Source organism: Schistocerca nitens, chromosome 8 (genome assembly GCF_023898315.1).
Source record: "Schistocerca nitens isolate TAMUIC-IGC-003100 chromosome 8, iqSchNite1.1, whole genome shotgun sequence".
Lineage (NCBI taxonomy): Eukaryota > Metazoa > Arthropoda > Insecta > Orthoptera > Acrididae > Schistocerca > Schistocerca nitens.
The window spans coordinates 139,288,262-139,308,137 of record NC_064621.1 but is presented as its reverse complement, the minus strand read 5'-3'; the positions used below and the strand labels follow the sequence as shown (position 1 = coordinate 139,308,137).

The 19,876-nt window shown below is 40.5% G+C and overlaps 1 protein-coding gene across 2 annotated transcripts in view; it reads left to right on the top strand.

Moving 5' to 3' along the window:
* The window catches only part of LOC126198492 (survival motor neuron protein), a 113,986-nt gene that overhangs the window by 50,675 nt on the left and 43,435 nt on the right, over window positions 1–19,876 (top strand). The window contains exons 1-2 of one of the 2 annotated variants that reach the window (XM_049934866.1): window positions 9,372–9,591; window positions 11,380–11,610. In XM_049934866.1, the coding sequence (XP_049790823.1) occupies window positions 9,541–9,591; window positions 11,380–11,610 (282 nt within the window). In that variant the 5' untranslated portion in view covers window positions 9,372–9,540. Of the gene's footprint in view, window positions 1–9,371; window positions 9,592–11,379; window positions 11,611–19,876 lie in introns of those variants that run through there. The other variant, XM_049934867.1, reaches the window with a different exon arrangement.

The window sequence follows — 19,876 nt, the reverse complement described above, 5'->3', positions numbered from 1 at the left end:
CATGTGTTAAATATCCCCTGATAGTCCTATTTGGTATGGGTCCCAGATGCTTGAGCAGTATTTTAGGATGGATCACACAAATTATTTTTAAGCAATCTGCTTTGTAGACTGATTGCATTTCCCTAGTATTCTGCCAGTCAACAAAAGTCTACCATCTGCCTTACCCCTGACTGAGAATATGTGATCATTGCACCTCTTGTCCCTACTAAGTGCTACGCTGAAGTGTTTTTCAACTGTGACTCACTAATATTGTATTCATAGGACACTGTTTTTTGTTTTGCTTTGTGAAGAACAAAATTTTACATTTTTTACCATCGAAAGCAAGCTGCCAGTCAATGCACCACTTCGAAATATTGGCATGGTCTGACTGAATATTTGTATAGCTTCATTCAGACTGTACTTCACTACAAGTAACTGTGTCATGTGCAAAAAGTCTGAGGTTACTATTAACATTGACACAGTATTATTAAGATACGCCGTGAACAGCAAAGGATCCAACGCACTTCCCTAGAGCAAATCTGAAGTTACTCAGTCCAGTCAAATATTTTATGCAAGTCAAATGCTTTTTGGAAATTGAGAAATACTGCATCAACCCGAGTGCCTTGATGTATGGGTTTCAGGATGTTGTGTGAGAAGAGTGCAAGTTGTGTTTCATGTGAGCTGTGTTTTCAGAATCCATGCTGGTTGGCATTCTGTTAACGGTACCCTATTATATTTGAGCTCAGAATGTGTCATAAGATTCTACAACAAATGGATGTCAAGGATATTTGACAGTTTTTTGGGCCACTTCTGCTAACCTGCTTGTAGACAGATGTGACTTGTACTTTCTTCAAACTACTGGGCACAGTTTCTTGTTAGAGAGATCTAAAATATATTGTAGTTAACAGATCATCTAACTCAGTTACAAATTGAGTGTACAACCTAATAGGGAATCCATGGGGTCCTGGGGCTTTGTTCAGTTTTAACGATTTCAGCTGTTTCTCAATGCCTCTGACACTAATATCTATTACACTGATCTTTTCAAAGGTATGAGAATTAAGTAGGGGCAATAGTCCTGGGCTTATCTTTGTAAAGGAATATTTGCTTCGCTACTCTCAACTTCAGTTCATACTGTCTGTGAATGACTGGTTGCTAACTTTGGTGCCACTAACAGCCATTACATATGACCAGAATTTGTGGAACATAATTTAACAATAGTATTCTGCTACGGCAGTCATTGAAGGCTTCATGCATTGCTGCCAAATGCATTTCATTCAATATATATATCTCTCTCTGTGGGTCTATGCTTTATTGTATGTATACCTATTGTGCAGTACTCTTTCTTTAGACGTTTGTTTACAATGACTGTAAACCATGGAGGATCCACCTGTTATGAACTGCCCTGCTGGGTACATAAAACTATTGTTTTAAACTTGAGCAGTAGTTCCTCTATATTATGCAGTCTGGAGCTAAAAGGTTCAATAGTTACCTTTTGTGTTTTGGTTTTGTCACAGTAACTGCCTCATGGTCAGTGGTATCCCTTTTGTGGTGGACTTCAAGGATGTCACTTCTGTTTGTTGCCATTAGATCTAACATATTTCCATCTTGAGTGGGGTTCGAACTGTCTGTTCTAGGTGATTTTCAGAGAAAGCATCTAGTAATGTTTCACAGGATATCTTGTCATGCTTACCACTAACAGAAGTGTAGTTTTCCCAGTTGATTGTTGGATGATTAAAGTCTCTTCTCCAATGATTACAATATCATTAGGGAGGTTATGTACAAGGGAACTGAGGTTTTCCCCAAACTTTTTGGTTACATCAGGAGGAGAATCTGGTGATCAATAGAAGGGTCTAATTATAATTTTTTGGCCACCCTTGATACTGTGTTGTGCCCAGACAATTCCACATGCAGCTTCACACTACTTCCATTTCCCTATCCTGCTGTGCTTAAATTTTCCCCAAAGATCGTACTGCTGTCAGCTTCAAGTTTTAGCCAGTTTTCTGAGCCTAGTGTTACATTAGCTTCAGTACTTTCTTGGAGTGCTTCGAATCATTTCTTTGTATCTTGTGTTGGGTACTCCACAGCTGTTATAAGGATTGAATGGAGAGTCATCTAGTCTATAGTCAGTAGCAGGATCATGTGCCAGAGAGCAAAATAACGGTTGTAAGTAGCTAACAACATCCTGACCATGGCAGACCTCAGCTCGCTCCCGAAGGAGGGTACTCCGGATGCAGTGTATTGCTCACGGTTTGTCGAACTTTGTGCGTGACTCGCCAATAACACCTTTATTTACACTGATGTCTCCAAAACTGACGATGGTATATCGTCGAGGACGTCGCCTTTAAATACTGGCTCCTCAACCAGTGTCCCAGCTTTACGGCCGAGCTTTTTGCTCTCTCTCAGGCCGTTCAGTATGTCCGCCGCCATCTCCATTCTCCGTATATACTCTGCTCTGATTCACTCAGGGCTCTTCAGAGCCTTGGAACTCCATATCCGGTCCATCCCTTGGTGCAACGGATCCAGCAATCCCTCCATTCTTTTGCTGATGATGGCTCTCCTGTTAGCTTTATGTGGGTTCCAGGCCATGTAGGAGTGCCTGGGAATGAGGCTGCTGATGCTGCAGCCAAGGCTGCAGTCCTCCTTCCTCGGCCAGTCTCCCTTTGTGTCCCACGTCTGACATTAGTGGGGTTGTTTGTAAGAGGTTTGTGTCATTATGGTGGGATACTTGGTCATCACTTCAAAAAAATAAGCTCAGGGCCATAAAACCATTCCCAACAGCTTGGACAACCTCCTCCCAACCATCTCGGCGAGAGGTGGTCCTTTCGGCCAGGTTGCGGATTGGGCATTGCCGGTTTAGCCACCGTTACCTGCTATCCGGTGACCCCAACCCGCAGTGCTCTTGTGGTAATGCATTGACAGTGCACCATGTTTTATTGTCGTGTCCCCGTTTTAATCAATCTCGTGTTGTCCTGTCTCTGCCCTCTACCCTACAGGAAATTTTAGCTGATGGCATTAGAGCAGCTGCTCGTGTTCATCGTTTTATTACTTTGACGGACTTATCCAAAGACATCTAACTCTTTTAATTATTTTATGTGTGTCTTTGTAAGAATTTCTTGTCCCCCCCCCTTTGAGTTTTACCTTGAGTTTTACCGGATTATATGTGCACTTACATTTGTGACTGGGCGCTAATGACCTCAGTAGTTGAGCGCAAAAAAAAAAAAAAAAAAAAAAAAAAAAAAAAAAAAAAAAAAAAAAACCTGACCATGGCAGACCTTTTGCTTAGTGAAAAGTGATGATACTTATCAGCTTAAGAGTACATAATTGTCCATTTCCACACAGCTTCCTCCTGATAATATAATCAAACAATGACTGAAAGTATTACTGCCTTCGGTACAATATATAGTAACCAGCTGTGTTTTATTTGCCAACATGATGACAATTATCAGCTTGTTTGGTTATCTGACCTATATTTCCGATGACAGTGGGACAGGTGTATTTTTAATTTTTTTTGGAATATTTGGTCACATTCCGTGATTTCCCATGCATTGATGAGCTCATAAAACTTAAGTTTCTTCAGTAACAACTCCTAGATCAGTGCAAGTATCACTCACAATGAGAGTAGATGGACATAGACAAGAGTCAGTGAGAAAATGAACATAGTTATTTTATTAATTTTGTCTGAAATTTCTCCACAAGAATATATTACATCACTCAGTTTAAATTGGAGAGGTTGGAGTCATTGAATGAAGGAACTACTTCCATTTTGGAGACAGGCTATACATATGCTGAAACTTGTGACTAAATAAATTCGCAAACAATTACACAGTCTTTATTCACTATCAGTTGTAAAGACATATTTTTGATATCAGTAGTATTATGAATAAGAGTTTCATCAGCAGGTCATCTGAATTACTAACAAGGGAACCTCCCCATCGCACCCCCCTCAGATTTAGTTATAAGTCGGCACAGTGGATAGGCCTTGAAAAACTGATCACAGATCAATCGAGAAAACAGGAAGAAGTTGTGTGGAACTGTGAAAAAAATAAGCAAAATATACAAACTGAGTAGTCCATGCGCAGGATATGCAACATCAAGTTTAGAATTACCTCAGGAACGCCGTGGTCTGGTGGTTAGTGTGAGTCGCTGAGGAACGAGAGGTCCTTAGTTCAAGTCTTCCCTCGAGTGAAAATTTTAATTTTTTATTTTCAGACAATTGTCAAAGTTCAGGCACTCACACATAATCAACTTTGCTCTCCAAAATCCAGGACATTTTCAGATTTGCTTGGACATATGCAGGATTTGACGGTCTACACACGGAAAAATTTGAAAACGTTAAAAACATATGTTTTGACAGAGCACAGGGAAAACTGTGTGACTGTGAAATTGTTGCATTCATTTGTTGCAGTTTGTGACAAACTCTTATGTTTTCATCACTTTTTGGGAGTGATTATCACATCCACAAGAAAACCTAAATCGGGCAAGGTAGAAGAATCTTTTTACCCATTCGCCAAGTGCACAAGTTAGGTGGGTCACAATATATTCCTGTCATGTGATGCACATGCCGTCACCAGTGTCGTATAGAATAAATCAGACGTGGTTTCCTGTGGAGGAATAGGTTGACCTATGACCTTGCGATAAAAAGTTTTCGGTTCCGATTGGAGAGGCACGTCCTTTCGTCTACTAATCGCACGGTTTTGCAATGCGGTCGCAAAACACAGACACTAAACTTATTACAGTGAACAGAGACGTCAATGAACGAACGGACAGATCATAGCTTTGAGAAAATAAGAAAAGTAAACTTTTCACTCGAGGGAAGGCTTGAACCAAGGACCTCTCGTTCCGCTGCTGCTCACGCTAACCACGGGACCACAGCGCTCCTACGCTCATGCTATCCTTGATGTTGCCTGTCTTGCACATGGACTACTCAGTTTGTATATTTTGCTTTTTTCATAGTTCCACACAACTTCTTCCTGTTTTGTCGATTGATCTGTGTTCAGTTTTTCAAGGCCTATCCACTGTGCCAACTTATAACTAGATCTGAGGGGGGTGCGATGGGGAGGTTCCCTTGTAAGCAGCTATCCCTGTTGCAGGTTACCTATCTAACAGCTTCAAAGGCCAACGAAAACTTGATTTTTTTATATTTATCATAATTGATGAATTTAAAAATTTTAAATGCTGTCATCTACTTGTTAAGAGGTGCAATCTTCTTTTAAAACTTTTAATGCAGTAAGAAAAGTATTACCCTTGGGAACAGTGTGTTTGTATTGAGGCAGCATAACTGATGGTGCACAAATACCTGGACTGATTAATCCAGTATATGAGAATGAAATCACTTAATGACTTCCAACCAACCTTACACATAATTTTGTTCAGTAAAACTTAAGCATCAGACATGGTGTCTTAATTTCACTTTCATTAGTACCTACACTATTTGCAAAGTTTGTAGACAGTATCAACACACACCACTGAAGGTACCTGCAAAATTATATCATTGTAAAAAACAGTTCAGGAGGTATGTCAAACATTGAGGGCATTAAACACTTTGTTAGGGTTTGAAATTTCCCAGACGTTTTGTGGCTGGAATTTTTGAAAATGAATAATTTGTTGAGTGGGAAATATAATGCCAGTTTTGAATACAAATGAACACACTATTATCAGAAGATCCAGTCAGTTGTTCATCTGGAAAAATTGTATGGAGGTTAAAAGTTTAATTATTTTGTGGAAAGATTTGGTAAGGAGCAGGTCCTGTTTCATGTGTTTAATTATTTTTGTCTGGGTTATTCCGTATGAGCTTTCTGCCATCCCAGGAATGTTAAAACAGTGATTGGTGTCATGACGTGTGGAGTGATTGGAGGTGACAAAGAATCTTTCGCACAAACCGTGACGTCATGGCATACCTGTGACCAGAGGATTAATCATGAAAATCCTGATGTAGATGTTCTTGTTCTTTGCTTTTTCAGAGAGCACTTGCCCATGAAAGCAAAGGTTCTGGGTGTAAGTCCTAGTCCAGTGCATAGTTTGAATCTGGCAGGAAGTTTCATATGAGTGCACATTCCACTGCAGAGTGAAAATTTATTGAGGGAACTTTCAGCATAATTTCAAACCTTTTCTAAATTAATTCTCACTTACGTGCTTAATGTCGCATATCTAACACATTAAATGATTTGTAAAGTAAGCAGATATTTGAAAGCACCTTGTACAAGGGAGTTGGATTCTTTAAAGAATTGAATCAGTAAAGCCCCAACTCTAATATCCTCTCTGATACAATGAAATGTTTTATTTAAAATATGTTTTCTTTCAGTTCCTTGCATTTTACGTAATTACTTACGCAAGATAACAATTTACTTAAAATTTACACACTGTTTAGTTAAAAGATTTAAAAGGTAAGAATTTACAAAATAACAAAATTTTACAAAAACTTTTAGACTGGGGTTCTCTCCGTAAGAGACTGTTGCAAATTATCAAATTTCATACAACACGGATAAAATATAATATGAATAATTTGATGTTAAATATCACATCAAAGTGTCACATTTTGTGTACAAATAGATAAACAATATATTCTCTAAATGATTAGTCATTTCCCTGGGCTGATAAAAACCATCACATAACATTTGTCTGGTCCACTAACAATATCCCATTTTAATATGCAGCTTTAATGATTGTTATCCCCAAAAACTTAGCAGAACATTATAAAGATTTTCAAATTCAATTTTTCAGTACATATTATCAACAGTGTCTGAAATGTACTCTGTGAAAAATAACATAAATTATGTTTAGTCTATTAAATATTTTTTTTTTTTTTCGAAACAGTGTGTGTTATTGTAGTATTGGTATTAAACACCAACAACATATCATAGCATAAACTACCACTCACTTGAAATGTTATCTGTTGTTTACGAATATGATTATTTTAAACTAAGTTCGTAGTTTACAAAGGCCATGTAGTACTGACTACATAAATATCATTACATACAGTTTCTGTTGAGCAAGATACAGTACCACAATAAAAAAACCACTGGGCGGCCACATGAAATTAAGTAACAAAACATGCTTATTTGATAACTCTGTGAAGCATTAAAAGTTACTTTAATATATTCTCAGGGTGGCTGGCATTCACGCAGATTCTGTGTTACTGGTTTGCAAACTGCATGTTTGTGGATTAAAATTTTTGTATACTTTTACTCAACCAATGCTCATTTCATTAAGTAAAATTTTATGTTGGGATTATTTAATTTTTGTGAAACAGAGCACATGCAAACACTTGGGTAAATACTCATGTATGATGATATTTTCTATTTTTATATATCGAGAAGTTGCCTTTTATGCAGTTTACTAACTTGCCCAATATAAGTTTTCTGCAGGCTCAGATAACTTAACTGTAAGATTGTTCACTCAGATAAGCAATTTATTGCCCATTTTGTCAAGAGTGTGAGGAGTATCTTAAATGTTGAGTTGCACGTCTCTCTTGTCCTCAACACACACATTTTTATGTATTTAAAGTTAGTTGTGCAATCCAATTTTTGTCAGTGACCAGCTATATACATATTACAATTCTGATTTTACTATAGCTTTGCAGCTTTATGACGACCAGATGACAGATCTTGGTTAGTCATACCCAGATCTGTCACTTTCTTCATAATACACGAGATTATCTATCGTGACCCACATCATCTCCCCCCCCTCCCCCCCCCCCCCCCCCACACACACACACACACTCACCACAGGTTTCTAGCTCCCTGGTGATGGAAGACTGCCTTGGAATGAGCTCAACTCGTGGCAATTGTTAGACCTGTGGGGGTTGGGCTACACTTGGAGGGCTGGCCTATGTCTTCCTCCTAAATTTTGACATTGGTTCTGAGGCAAGGAGGTGTATTACATGTATATTGTTTAACTGTGTCCTGGAAAAATCAACAGGAAATGATGGACCAGATCTCTGATCAATACCAGAAAGACAGAAATCATTACCAATATTGAAGATCCCCCTAAAACGGTAAGTCAGTGCTGCCAAGCATATAAAGAACCAAAACCATAAAGTGTCTTGGAGAATGCAGGAAGTGGAAGGATATTTGCTATTGTGATCCACAGACAACACCTGACAACATGCGTCAGCGCATTGTTAATGCATGTGCGAACATTACGGAAGGCGAACTACTCGCTGTTGAGAGGAATGTCGCTACACGTATTGCCAAATGCATTGAGGTTGACGGACATCATTTTGAGCATTTATTGCATTAATGTGGTATTTACAGGTAATCACGCAGTAACAGCACGCATTCTCAGAAATGATAAGTTCACAAAGGTACATTTATCACATTGGAACAACCGAAATAAAATGTTCAAATGTACCTACGTTCTGTATTTTAATTGAAAAATCCTACCTGTTACCAACTATTCGTCTAAAATTGTGAGCCATATGTTTGTGACAATTACAGCGCCATCTATTGCAAAGCGAAGAAAGTGGTCCAACTAAAACATTCATATTTCTTAACGTACTACACGTATATGTAATAAAAAATGGAGGGATCGTATTTTAAAAAACGCAGTTGATATCCGTTTGACCTATGGCAGCGCCATCTAGTGGGCCAACCATAGCGCCATTTGGTTTCCCCCTTCAAGCTAGGCAAGTTTTGTTCTCTGTAGTTTTTTCGTTTGACGCTTATTTCGTGAGATATTTGGCCCGGTTACGATCAATGGACCAGCCTGTATATGTCCGTGTATATGTCCATGGACCACAGTTGCTGTGGCAAAAAAGCTCCATTGTTCGGTTCAGTGAACATACTTCATTTTCAGCAAGAACAAGAAAAACCATATTGTTTATTGCCCTGATTCTAAATATGTAGTGCCCCCCCCCCCCCCCCCCCCCCCCGCCGAATAAGATTTTCTCAGTTGCAGATGTGTCAAGACATCTCTTGTGTCTGTTGTTACTGATGTTTTATTGTTGAATTACTTAGATGCATCACCACATTGTAGATAAGTTCTCTCCAGTTATGTCGTTAGCTGCTTGTACCGTTACGTATGAGGGGAGGTCAAAACGTGAAGGGACTTTAGTGAAAAGGAATATTTACTATAATGATAGAAAATTGAAACACATTATTTTAGTACATAACCTCCCTGCATTTCAATGCATTTTGTCTAATGTTTCACAATGTTTCTGATTCCATCGGAAAAAGTTTTTTGGTTGCAAATCGTCTTCCACAGAGTGGTTCCTTCAGTGGTCCAAACATGTGGAAATTCTTGGAGCTAGGTGTGGAATGTATGGCGGGTGTTCCAGCAATTTGAATCCAACTTGTTTATTGTTTTGGCCGTCTGTTTGCAGAATGTGGCCAAGAGGTACCTTGCTGCAGAATGACACTTCTTCAGTTTTCTGTGACATTTGTGCTGTTCTGGAGATCTTCGCGAAAGTGACTGACAACCCTTCAGGCACAATGGGGCACATGTCCAGCATACATAGCCTCTGCACACCTCAGTGTCACAAACTCACCCTGTTGCTGTAACGGTGGTGGGACCAGTGCTAGTAGAGGCATCAAGTTTCAAGGAACCTATACTTGTCAGTCACACATGTGGCCAGAAAATAACACTGCAAGTTTTCCACCGCTGGCTGCTATGAAGGTAGGCACCATAGCGGTACAGGTCAGTTCTTCCAGCTTAGAGATCCTCTCCTAGCCTCCGGGCAGATGCTACTCACCCCATCGTCTTGAGATGCTCTCGAAGTCCATCATAAGGACGGATGCCATTGCATTCAGAATTTGTCGTAGTTTCCGTTGTGCAGTTGGACTGTAGCTGGAATAGACTTTTCTGTTTATATGCTTGTTTTTTCAGGACAGCTTCATCACACTTAGAACATTTTCCATACAAGTGTATTTGTCTGTGAAAGTCCTAATTGTGTTACTTTGTCAAACTCTAGAATCACCATAGTGTCAAGCCTCCATATCTGTGAAATGTTGTAATTGTGATTTTGCTATTGTGGCAGCAGATGTTTCTGTTATATTGTCAATAAACTTTTTTAAACTTTGATCAGTGTTTTTCCTATGTTGATGTGAGCGACACATCAATTTGGATTTGATTGTAGGTTAGTTTAGTTCTCAACACATCTCGGGAGTTCTCGCTGTTCAGTTTCCCCTCTTGGTGTGAAATAAACTGCTATCACATCTTCGTTTGCAACTTGTACTACACTGATGATTCTTTTGGTACCCACTTCACACACATATTCTGAAAATTTAGCCTGTCATGTAAGATGAAATAGACGGAATATGCTAAACCATGACTTGTATGCAAAGTATTAGCGATTTCTTCCATTGTGATTCACCTGTTTTCAATCACCATACCTTTTGATACTTCTAAATTGTCCTCTGTTGTTGTCAGTGGCCTGCACCATGTTTTTCCTCATTACATAGAAAAGTTCTTCCCTGTTTGGAGTGCTCTATCCATTTGTAGATTTTGCTTCATGATAAACAGCTGTCCCCATACTCTGCTTGCATTCGACAAATAATTTCTGCAGGTTTAACATCTTCCACAAACAAAGCAGATAACTGTCCTCATTTCCTCCTCGGTGTAGATCGACAATGGAGCTGCCGTGTTTCACAGTCTGCTACAATATGATGACTAACACAGAAATGAGTGACATATTGTATAGAATTGTTGCAAATGACAATACTCCAGCCCTGGATACTAGCAGTATTACCAAGCCCTATGGAAGAAATTGCAAGTCGCTTTACTTTTTGACATTCCATCGTAATATGGTGGATACAAATATTGTTCATGTCATATAACTTGTCAGTCAAACCCAACTTCAGTTTATCAACATTACTCATGTTATTTCACAGTTCCCTCTCTTTGTATCAGTTTCTAGCCATATTAGTTTTAGTGTTCTCTTTGTTCTTCTTTTGAATGCTGTCCCCCCTCCCACTCCTTCATTTGTTCTTCTGTCTTGTCACAAAGATAGTTGGACTAGCACACCTCTGGGGTACCATACAGTGTCCCAGGAGGAATGGCCACTATTTAGGAATGACAGGAACGATCATCCAAAGCAAAAAGTATAGTAAACATGTACTCTAGAATGGATACCTTAAAAGCTATGAGCACTTCTTTAGTAGAAGAGACAGGTTTCGAGGTAAAAACGATGGAAAAAGTACTCTTGGTTCTTAAGGTATAAATTTTAGAGCCCGTGTTTACTAGACTTCTTTGATTAGAATTATCATTCCTCCCATACCTCTGAATATTTGACTATTCCTCCTGGGACGTTTGTAAAGTGGATGAGATGGCTTTTCCAGTAAAATAAATTTTTGTGTGACATTTACTAATCATTGTTTTTTAAGAATGCTTGTAACTAAAGGTCACATTACAACTTTGGTAGGACAAGTAATGGTAATGCTAATTATTTCTCATACTTTGTTGCAGGGAAGTGACACCGAAGAAAGCAGTTCAGCAACACATAACTCGTGGGATGATAAAGCACTGGTTGACGCATATGAAGCAGGTTCACTTGTAGCAAAATACAGAATAGCTGCTCGTATGATTGCACGTGGAGAACAACCTCTTGAAAATGGCTTAGATTTACCAGAACAACTTGAAAGTGGTGTTGGGCAAACTGTGGCAAGCAAAAAGTCAAAGAAAGGCAACAAAAGAAAGGTGCAGTTGGTATTATGTTAAGTGACGATGTTGATATTTTCTATCAGTGGAAAATCCAGGATGGAATGTAACATTATTATGAAAAGGAAAGTTGCTACTCACCATGTAGCGGAAATGCTAAGTCACAGATAGGCGCAACAAAATGACTGTCACAAATAAAGCTTTCTGCCAGTAAGGCCTTTGTCAAAAAACACACACACACACACACACACACACACACACACACACACACACACACACACACACACACACACACATCTTGGGCAACTGAGCCACACTGGGAGCAGTAGCACCATTGCATGATGGGAGTGGCAACTGGGTGGAGGTGATGAGGTTGGGGTGCGGAGGGGTGGTGGACAGTGAAGTGCTGCAGGTTAGACGGGGGGCAGGCAAGAGGTAGGGAGAGGTGGGGGGGGGGGGTAGTGGAAAAGGAGAGAAGTAGAAAGAGTGGTGGAATGAGGACTGTGTTGTCTTGGAATGGGAACAAGAAAGGGGCTGGGATGAGTGAGGACAATGACTAACGAAAGTTGAGGCCAGGAGGGTTATGGGAACGGAGGATATATTGCAGGAAGAGTTCCCACCAGTGCAATTCAGAAAAGCTGGTGTTGGTGGGAAGGATCCATATAGCACAGCTGTGAAGCAGTCATTGAAATGAAGGATGTTGTGTTTGTCAGCGTGCTAAGCAACAGGGTAGTCCACTTGTTTTTTGGCCACAGTTTGTTTGCTGCCATTCATGCGGACAGATAGCTTGTTGGTTGTCATGCCCTACAAGCTAAACTGCAACCACTGTGCTGCATTCTATGTGGGAATGACAACCAAAAACTGTCTGCCTGCATGAATGGCGACCAACAAACCATGTAGCTGAGCATGCTGCCGAATATGACATCCTTGATTTCAATGACTGCTTTGCCACCTGTGCCATATGGATCCTTTCCACAAACACCAGCTTTTCTGAATTGCACTGGTGGGAACTCTTCCTGCAATATATCCTACGTTCCCATAACCCTCCTGGCTTCAACCTTCGTTGGTCATTTTCCTCACCCATGCAGCCCCTTCCCCGTTCCCACTCCAGCACTAAACAGCCCTCACTCCACCATTGCATCCAGTCTTTTTACTTCCCTCCCTCTTCGTTACTCCTTGCCCCTTCCCCACCTCTCGCCTGCCCTCCGTCTAGCATGCAGCACTTCACTGTCCGCCACCCCTACCCTACTGTCCCACCTCAGCCTCCTCTATACCTCCACTCAGTTGTCACTCCCATCATGCACTGGTGCTCCTGCTTGCAGTGTGGCCCAGTTGCCTGGGAATACAGACGTGTGGGTGTGTGTCTATTTTTGACGAAGGGTTTACTGGCCGCAAGCTTTATATGTGACTGTCTTTTTGTTATGTACGAATGCGTCTGTCTTTTTGTTATGTACGAATGCGTCTGTCTTTTTGTTATGTACGAATGCGTCTGTCTTTTTGTTGTGCCTATCTGTGACTCAACACCTCTGCTGTATGGTGAGCAGTGTCTTTCCTTTTGATATTTTCTATAATTTTTGTACACAGTCAACTTCCATGAATTCAGAATTTGGGGGAGACCAGAAAAAGTTCAAATAGTTTAGAGTTTCACGAAAGTTGGGCTGATCAAAGTGCGATTGAGAATCGTTCTTATCTGGACTATCCTCTAAGACAGTAGTAGAAAGTAATGCTTTAATTTAAATAACATTTGTAGTTCTTACAAAGGGAAGCAGGAAGTAACAACTAGAACTGCAGTTGGAAGAAATTTGATTTGTCACCGACACTATTAATTCGTATTTACAACTTTCCAAGTGAAAGAGACACACAAATTTCTGTAACTTCAATTTTATTTTACAGATAAATCAGAGATATCTTTCTTTGTCAGTGACCTCCACCATGCTCGCTCAAGTGCCTCTCCCCCCTCCCCCCCCTCCCCCACCCCTTGTGACCAGGCCGAAAATAAATTGGCAACTTCCACTCTAAGGATGGATTTGCACAATGTTTCCAGTGACAACTTTGCCCCCGTTGAGTTATGTATGAGCAGCCCTCCCTTCCCCCCCCCCTCCCCCCCTCCCCATCATGATCATCACGTGATCGCCCAAATGTGCAAAATCAATTTATTTTTTTCTCCTCAGACATACAGAAAGAAGGCCCCCAGATATTGTGAAAATCAGTATATATTTCTCTGCTTTCCTGTCATTGCTGTTGAGTCTGTGGCTTTTTGATGAATCCCACATTCCTTAAAACAGTTCAGAATCAACTTTTCCCAAGCTTTATCAGTTAAAACTGTCATGCTGGTCCTCAATCATAATTGCAGTTAAGTCTCAATTGTTTTGCAGTATAAAGTTTCAAAAATCCCTAATCAAGTGGTTGTACTTTCAAAATGGTGGTGTTCACGGGGGAAAAATGAGGTCTCATTTTATCCAGAGGTGGTGAATTATTGTGAACTGTGCAGTTGTCCAGAAAACAATAATTTTTATTTTTCCATGCCTTTGACCTGGCTCCAACAGCTATATATTGAATAATTCTGTTGGCATCCACACATTTGTGTTAGAGTAATAAGACACAGGAAACCATTAGATACCCTTGTAACATAAAGTCTTAGCAGCTTTTGGTCTAGATGGGTTCTGGTTCTGGTACTTTACCATGTTCACTGCAAGCAACAGCATTACTTTTTCTTTTCTGTGATTCTCCTCATGACTCTTCTGTTTACAAATGTATTTGATCAGTACACTTAAAGAAAAAACAGCCCTGTTTCATCAGTATAGAACACTATTCATGGATTTTAATGTGCCACCAGGCTTGCTAGTTCATTTTTCCAAGCCATATAGACTGTGTCTTCAAAGGCTGCACTTACTCCAGAAATCTTTTCGAAACAGTTCTGTCATTTTTAAAGTTAGTCGCTGCTCACTGGTGAAGAAGCCTTCAGTGTCCAGGCTAATAGTGAATGATTGAGCATTTTCTTTAAACATAAAACCTTTGACAGGTATGTTTTGTCATCTACATTGACTATTCCCTTTAAGTAACCATTCTCGAAGAGATTGGCATTTACTTTGCCAAGCTCACTCCCTCCCATCATATGATGACTTGCTGTTCTTAAAGAGCCAGATATTTGTACTCATTTTAACAATATTATGAGAAGGAAAGCTGCTACTCACCATATAGTGGAGTTGCTGAGTCGCAGATATGCACAACAAAGAGTTTCACACTTACAGCTTTCGGCCAATAAACTGCAACCAGTTGCAGTCAATTGTTGACAAAGGCCATTGGCTGAAAGCTTTAACTGTGAAACTCTTTTTGTTCTGCCTGCCTGCGACTCAGCATCTCCGCTACATGGTGAGTAGCAATTTTCCTTCTCATAATATTGTTATATTCCATCCTGGACTTTCCATTGTTTGATTTGTACTCATTTTAAGTCATTTTTGAACTGCCTTGTGTTCTATGGTATTCTGTTCCATGCTAAGTGGTCTAATTTTGGGGAAAAGTCCCACATGACCATCACGGATTTTGCTGAAATTTTGTGTGAACATTCATATATGTTCAGAATGAATATTGGCAAAGTTTTACTTTCTCCAGTTTAATACTTGCAGAGAGATTGTCATTTGAAACTTTCTGGTAGATCAAAACTGTGTGCTGGACTGAGACTCGAACTTGGTATCTTTGCCTTTCACGGGCAAGTGCTCTGCCAACTGAGGTACCAAAGCATGAATCATGATCAATACTCACAGCTTTACTTCTGCCGGTACCTTGTCTCCTACCTTTCAGATCTCACAGGAATTCTACTGCAAAACTTGTGGGACTAGCACTCCAGAAAGAAAGTGTATTGTGGAGATATGGCATACCAGAGCCTGGGGAATGTTTAGAGAATGATATTTTCACTCTGCAGCTGTGCACTAATTTGAAACTTCCTGGCTGTGACTGAGCCATGTCTTCCAGCAGTGGTCCTCCAGCAGTGGTTGTCGGGCAAGTTTCACAGAAGAACTTCTTTGATGTTTGGAAGGTAGGAGATGAGGCACTGTTGGAAGTAAAGCTTGAGTTGTGCTTGGGTAGCTCAGTTGGTAAAGAACTTGCCCGTGAAAGGCAAAGTTTCCAAGTTTGAAGCTTGTTCCAGCACACAATTTTAATCTTCAAGGAAGTTTCATATCAGTGCACACTCCACTGCAGAGTAAAAATATCATTCTGGATATTATCCTTTGCTTGCCCCCATAGTGCAGCTACCAACAGTGCACCTCTTGAGTATTTGGCAACTTAGAAACCTAATATCTGTGGCAATGTTTTCTTGGGAAAAAAACCCTAGGCCGTTGTATACAAATTTTTGTGCGCTTTTATGCGGAATAATAAAATATTTTGTGAGCAGTTTTCGCATTGATAACTTGAAGCAAGGTCGGCCGAAGAAGACACACTCCTGACTTTTGAACTGACTGAGACAGCTATTTATAAGGGACCTACATTAAACATTAGCTCTGAACCCAGATGCAACTAGCTTTTTTCACATGTTCTGTCTATAAGAGAGAAATGGAAATAAATTACATGTCCCCATGAAAGCATAACATCAGTACCTCCTCATTAATTACCAGATATGCCCATCTGAACTTCAGCATTAATCTATAACACCACATTTGAAAAGCTTTTATTCTCTTCTCATCTAAACTGTTTACCATCCATGTTTCTCTTCCATACATGGCTACACTCCATGCAGATACCTTCTGAAAACTCCCGAACACTTACATATATATTCTGTGTCAACAGATTTCTCTTTGTGGGAGATACTTTTTCATGCCATTGCCAGTCTACACTTTATATACTCTCTACTTCTGCTGTTATCAGTTATTTTGCATTATGAAGATCAAAACTCATCTACTACTTTAAGTGTCTTGTTTCGTACTCTAATTCCCTCAACATCATGTGATTTCACTTGATTACTGTTGTTTTGCCATTTTTGAGGTTCATCTTACATAGTCCTTTCAAGGCAATGTCCATTCTGTTCAACTGCTCCTCCAAGTCCTGTGCTGTGTCTGACAGAATTACAAAGTCTTCGGCATGTACAACAAAAATTAAGTTATGTTGCAGACAAAAGCTGCCATCTTAATTGCAACAAACTCTGCAGCTATGATGAATTTTTGAAAATGATTTTGTGATGCCTTCAGCAGACATTTTCTTTATTTGATGTGGGATTGTACAATTTTGGACTAAGACCATTTCCAAGAGTGTAAAACAGAAGCATAATGCATTGAATGAATGCATTAGGATCACTAATGAATTTAACAACTACTCAGGTCCCAAGCTGTACTAAGAGGACTGTAACTTAATTTACAGATTATTCATTAATGTATATTACACCATATGTGTTGTTGCTCCTATGTTGTAATTATGACTCCATATAACTGTCATAAAATAAATTGGAAATATTTTTTTCATTATTATAGGATCATGTTACTTTTGAGCAGTTGTTAAGCAGCTTGTATATACAAGGTGTCCATAATTAATGTGTCAACTTTGAACAGAATAGTATTGAAACAGGGGCCTATGTCATGGAACAAAAACATTTTAATGAAAATTTGACCAATAGATGGTGCCATAAGTATCAGAATGTGCACACAACAGATGTGCAAATGCAACTGTTCCTCAGTTTGTGTCAGAGACATCCACCCAACATGACTCTCCATAAGGATCGTGTGCTGTTGGCAAAGCTTGCTTACAAGAACAGTGAGTGTGCACCAGTAGCCAAGCAGATGTTCTGGATGCTCAAAAGTATGAAAAAATGAATTGATCTGTTGTCTGCTAAAGGCCTGGAGAAAATGATTACAAAATTTGAAAAGACAGCCTCTGTTGAAATGAAATTTGGTAGAGGGAGGAAAGCAGTTGATCAGACACCTGTCGAAGATGTGGCCATGGCATTGCAGGAGGGGCGAAGAGATAGTCTGCAACATGTGGTGCATGGGGAATTGACCAAATATTGAACATGCCTGCAAGCATGTTGCATAAAGTCATGTGAAACATCCTGCATTGCTATCCATACAAAATCACCCATGTTCAGGTGTTGGTTCCTGCTGCCCTATCAGCAGGAAAAAAGTTCACTCTGGAATTCCTACATTTAAATAAACAGAATTGCAGAATATGGGCAACGAACATCCACACGCATATCTTCTTGGGGTGCTGATTGAACCACCCTCCTCCATTTGTACCTGTCCCTTGTCCATTCAAAATTAGACTATGGGTGCTTTGTTTATGCATCTGCATGTCCATCCCTTTTACACTGTCTCAACACTATCCATCATCATGGCATCCATTTGGCCGCGGGCGCCTTTTACACCAACCTGGTTGAGTGTCTGTATGCTGAAGCTGCTGAACTACCACTGTCCTACTGCCGTGACTTTCTCCTCAGCAGGTATGCATGCCATTTGTCTGCCATGCATGGCCACCCCTCCTATGCCTCCTTCTTTGATGATTCCTTTGATCATCAATATGGGGCTCGTCCCTCTTCTGTGTTACCTCCTGGAGTCCGCTTTCGCCACTTGCTACGGTGGCTTAACTTCACGCTACCTGCAACTTTCCCAGTGGGTGTGAACCCTTCACTACCTTGGCCTCGTGAAGCAGCCCATGTTAACCTTGGCCTTCATTCACTTCCTAAGAATCCCATCCTCAGTCGATCGCCTTCAGTTTCATGACCTTCACATGGACTCTTAGCGATAGTACCTTTGTATACAGTTATGGCTCTCTGACTGACTGTGGGGTAAGGTGTGCCTTCGTCACTGGCACCCGTGTCTTTCGATGTCGGTTTCTGGCACACTCCTCAGTATTTACAGCAGAGCTTTTCGCCTTGTATCATGCCACGGAGTACATCTGGCGATACAGCCTTCCCAATTGTGTCCTCTGCTCAGACTCACTCAGTGACCTCCAAAGTCTTGGTGCGCTGTACACTGCTCATCCCTTAGTGCAGTGGGTCCAGGAAAACTATCACTTGCTCACTCTTGGTGGAGCCAATTTCATGTTTCTGTGGGTCCCTGGTCATGCTGGTGTGCCAGGAAACAAGGCTGCTGACACTGCTGCCAAGGCTGCATTCCTCGTACCTCAGCCCGCGACTGATGATCTCTACAATGCTGTCTGTCAGGAGGTGGCATCACCAATGGTCCTCCCTTTATGGGAATAAGCTTTGGCTTATTAAGCCTCTCCTGGCACCTTGAATGACCTCTCGGCCCTCTCGCCAGGAGGAGATTATTTTAGCTCGGCTGCGTATTAGGCACTGCTTTTTTAGCCATTGTCATTTGTTCAGTGGCGCTGCCCCACCACTTTGTACACATTGCGCCCAAATTTTAACAGTCCACCACTTCCTATTGGAATGTCTCTCTCTCTCTCTCTCTCTCTCTCTCTCTCTCTCTCTCTTTCTTTTTATTTATTTTTTATTTTTTTATTATTATTTTTTTACCAAGTTATGTTTCAGCTTGGGTTTGCCATCTGATTTATCAGCCGTTTTAGCAAATGATGAGCGGGATGTCGACCATGTTTTACTTTTTATCCACCGAAGCAATATGGCGAAGGCCATTAATTTTTAGTTTTGGACCTCCATTTTTGTATGATTTTTTAGCCCTTTTTCCATGAGCTTTTTTTGCTGGCTCCTATTCTGTCCATTGCGACTGACATAGTCATTTCCCTCATCTCTGTGTTATTTGTGTTGTATAGTTTTGACTTGGGTGTGTATGACCACAGTTGTTTCTTGCGTCCTAAAAGAAAAAAAAACACACACACACACACACACACACACACCAACCAGTACCCCGTAATTCTGCAAAAGTTACTGTGTGGTGCAGGTTGATAGCATCTTTCATAATAGGAGCATATTTTGAGGAGATCAGTCCTGTGGGTACTGTTATCTGTACCATCATTGGTAAATGCTATGAGGGTCTTTTGCACGCCCGTGTCATTGCAACCCTCAACTGTGTGGATGTGTGGGTAGGATCATTTTTATACAAGATGATACTCCTCTGTACTTTGTACAGTCAGTGAACCATGTGCTGCAGAGGAATTTTGGAAATGCTAGAATTATCACCTGTCATTTCTCTGTGGTTTGGCAGTCCATTTCACCTGATCGTACACCATGTGCATTCCGGCTGATGGGTTATCTGAAAGATGTTGTGTTTAGTTCTCCAACTATGAGGCTGTCGCTGTTCGGGTATGGACGCCACAGGCTGTTACCGTCTGCAGTCTTTACCTTCCACTGGATGGTGATGTCTCGCAGCATGTTCTGGCTGCGCTGATAGCCCAATTGCCG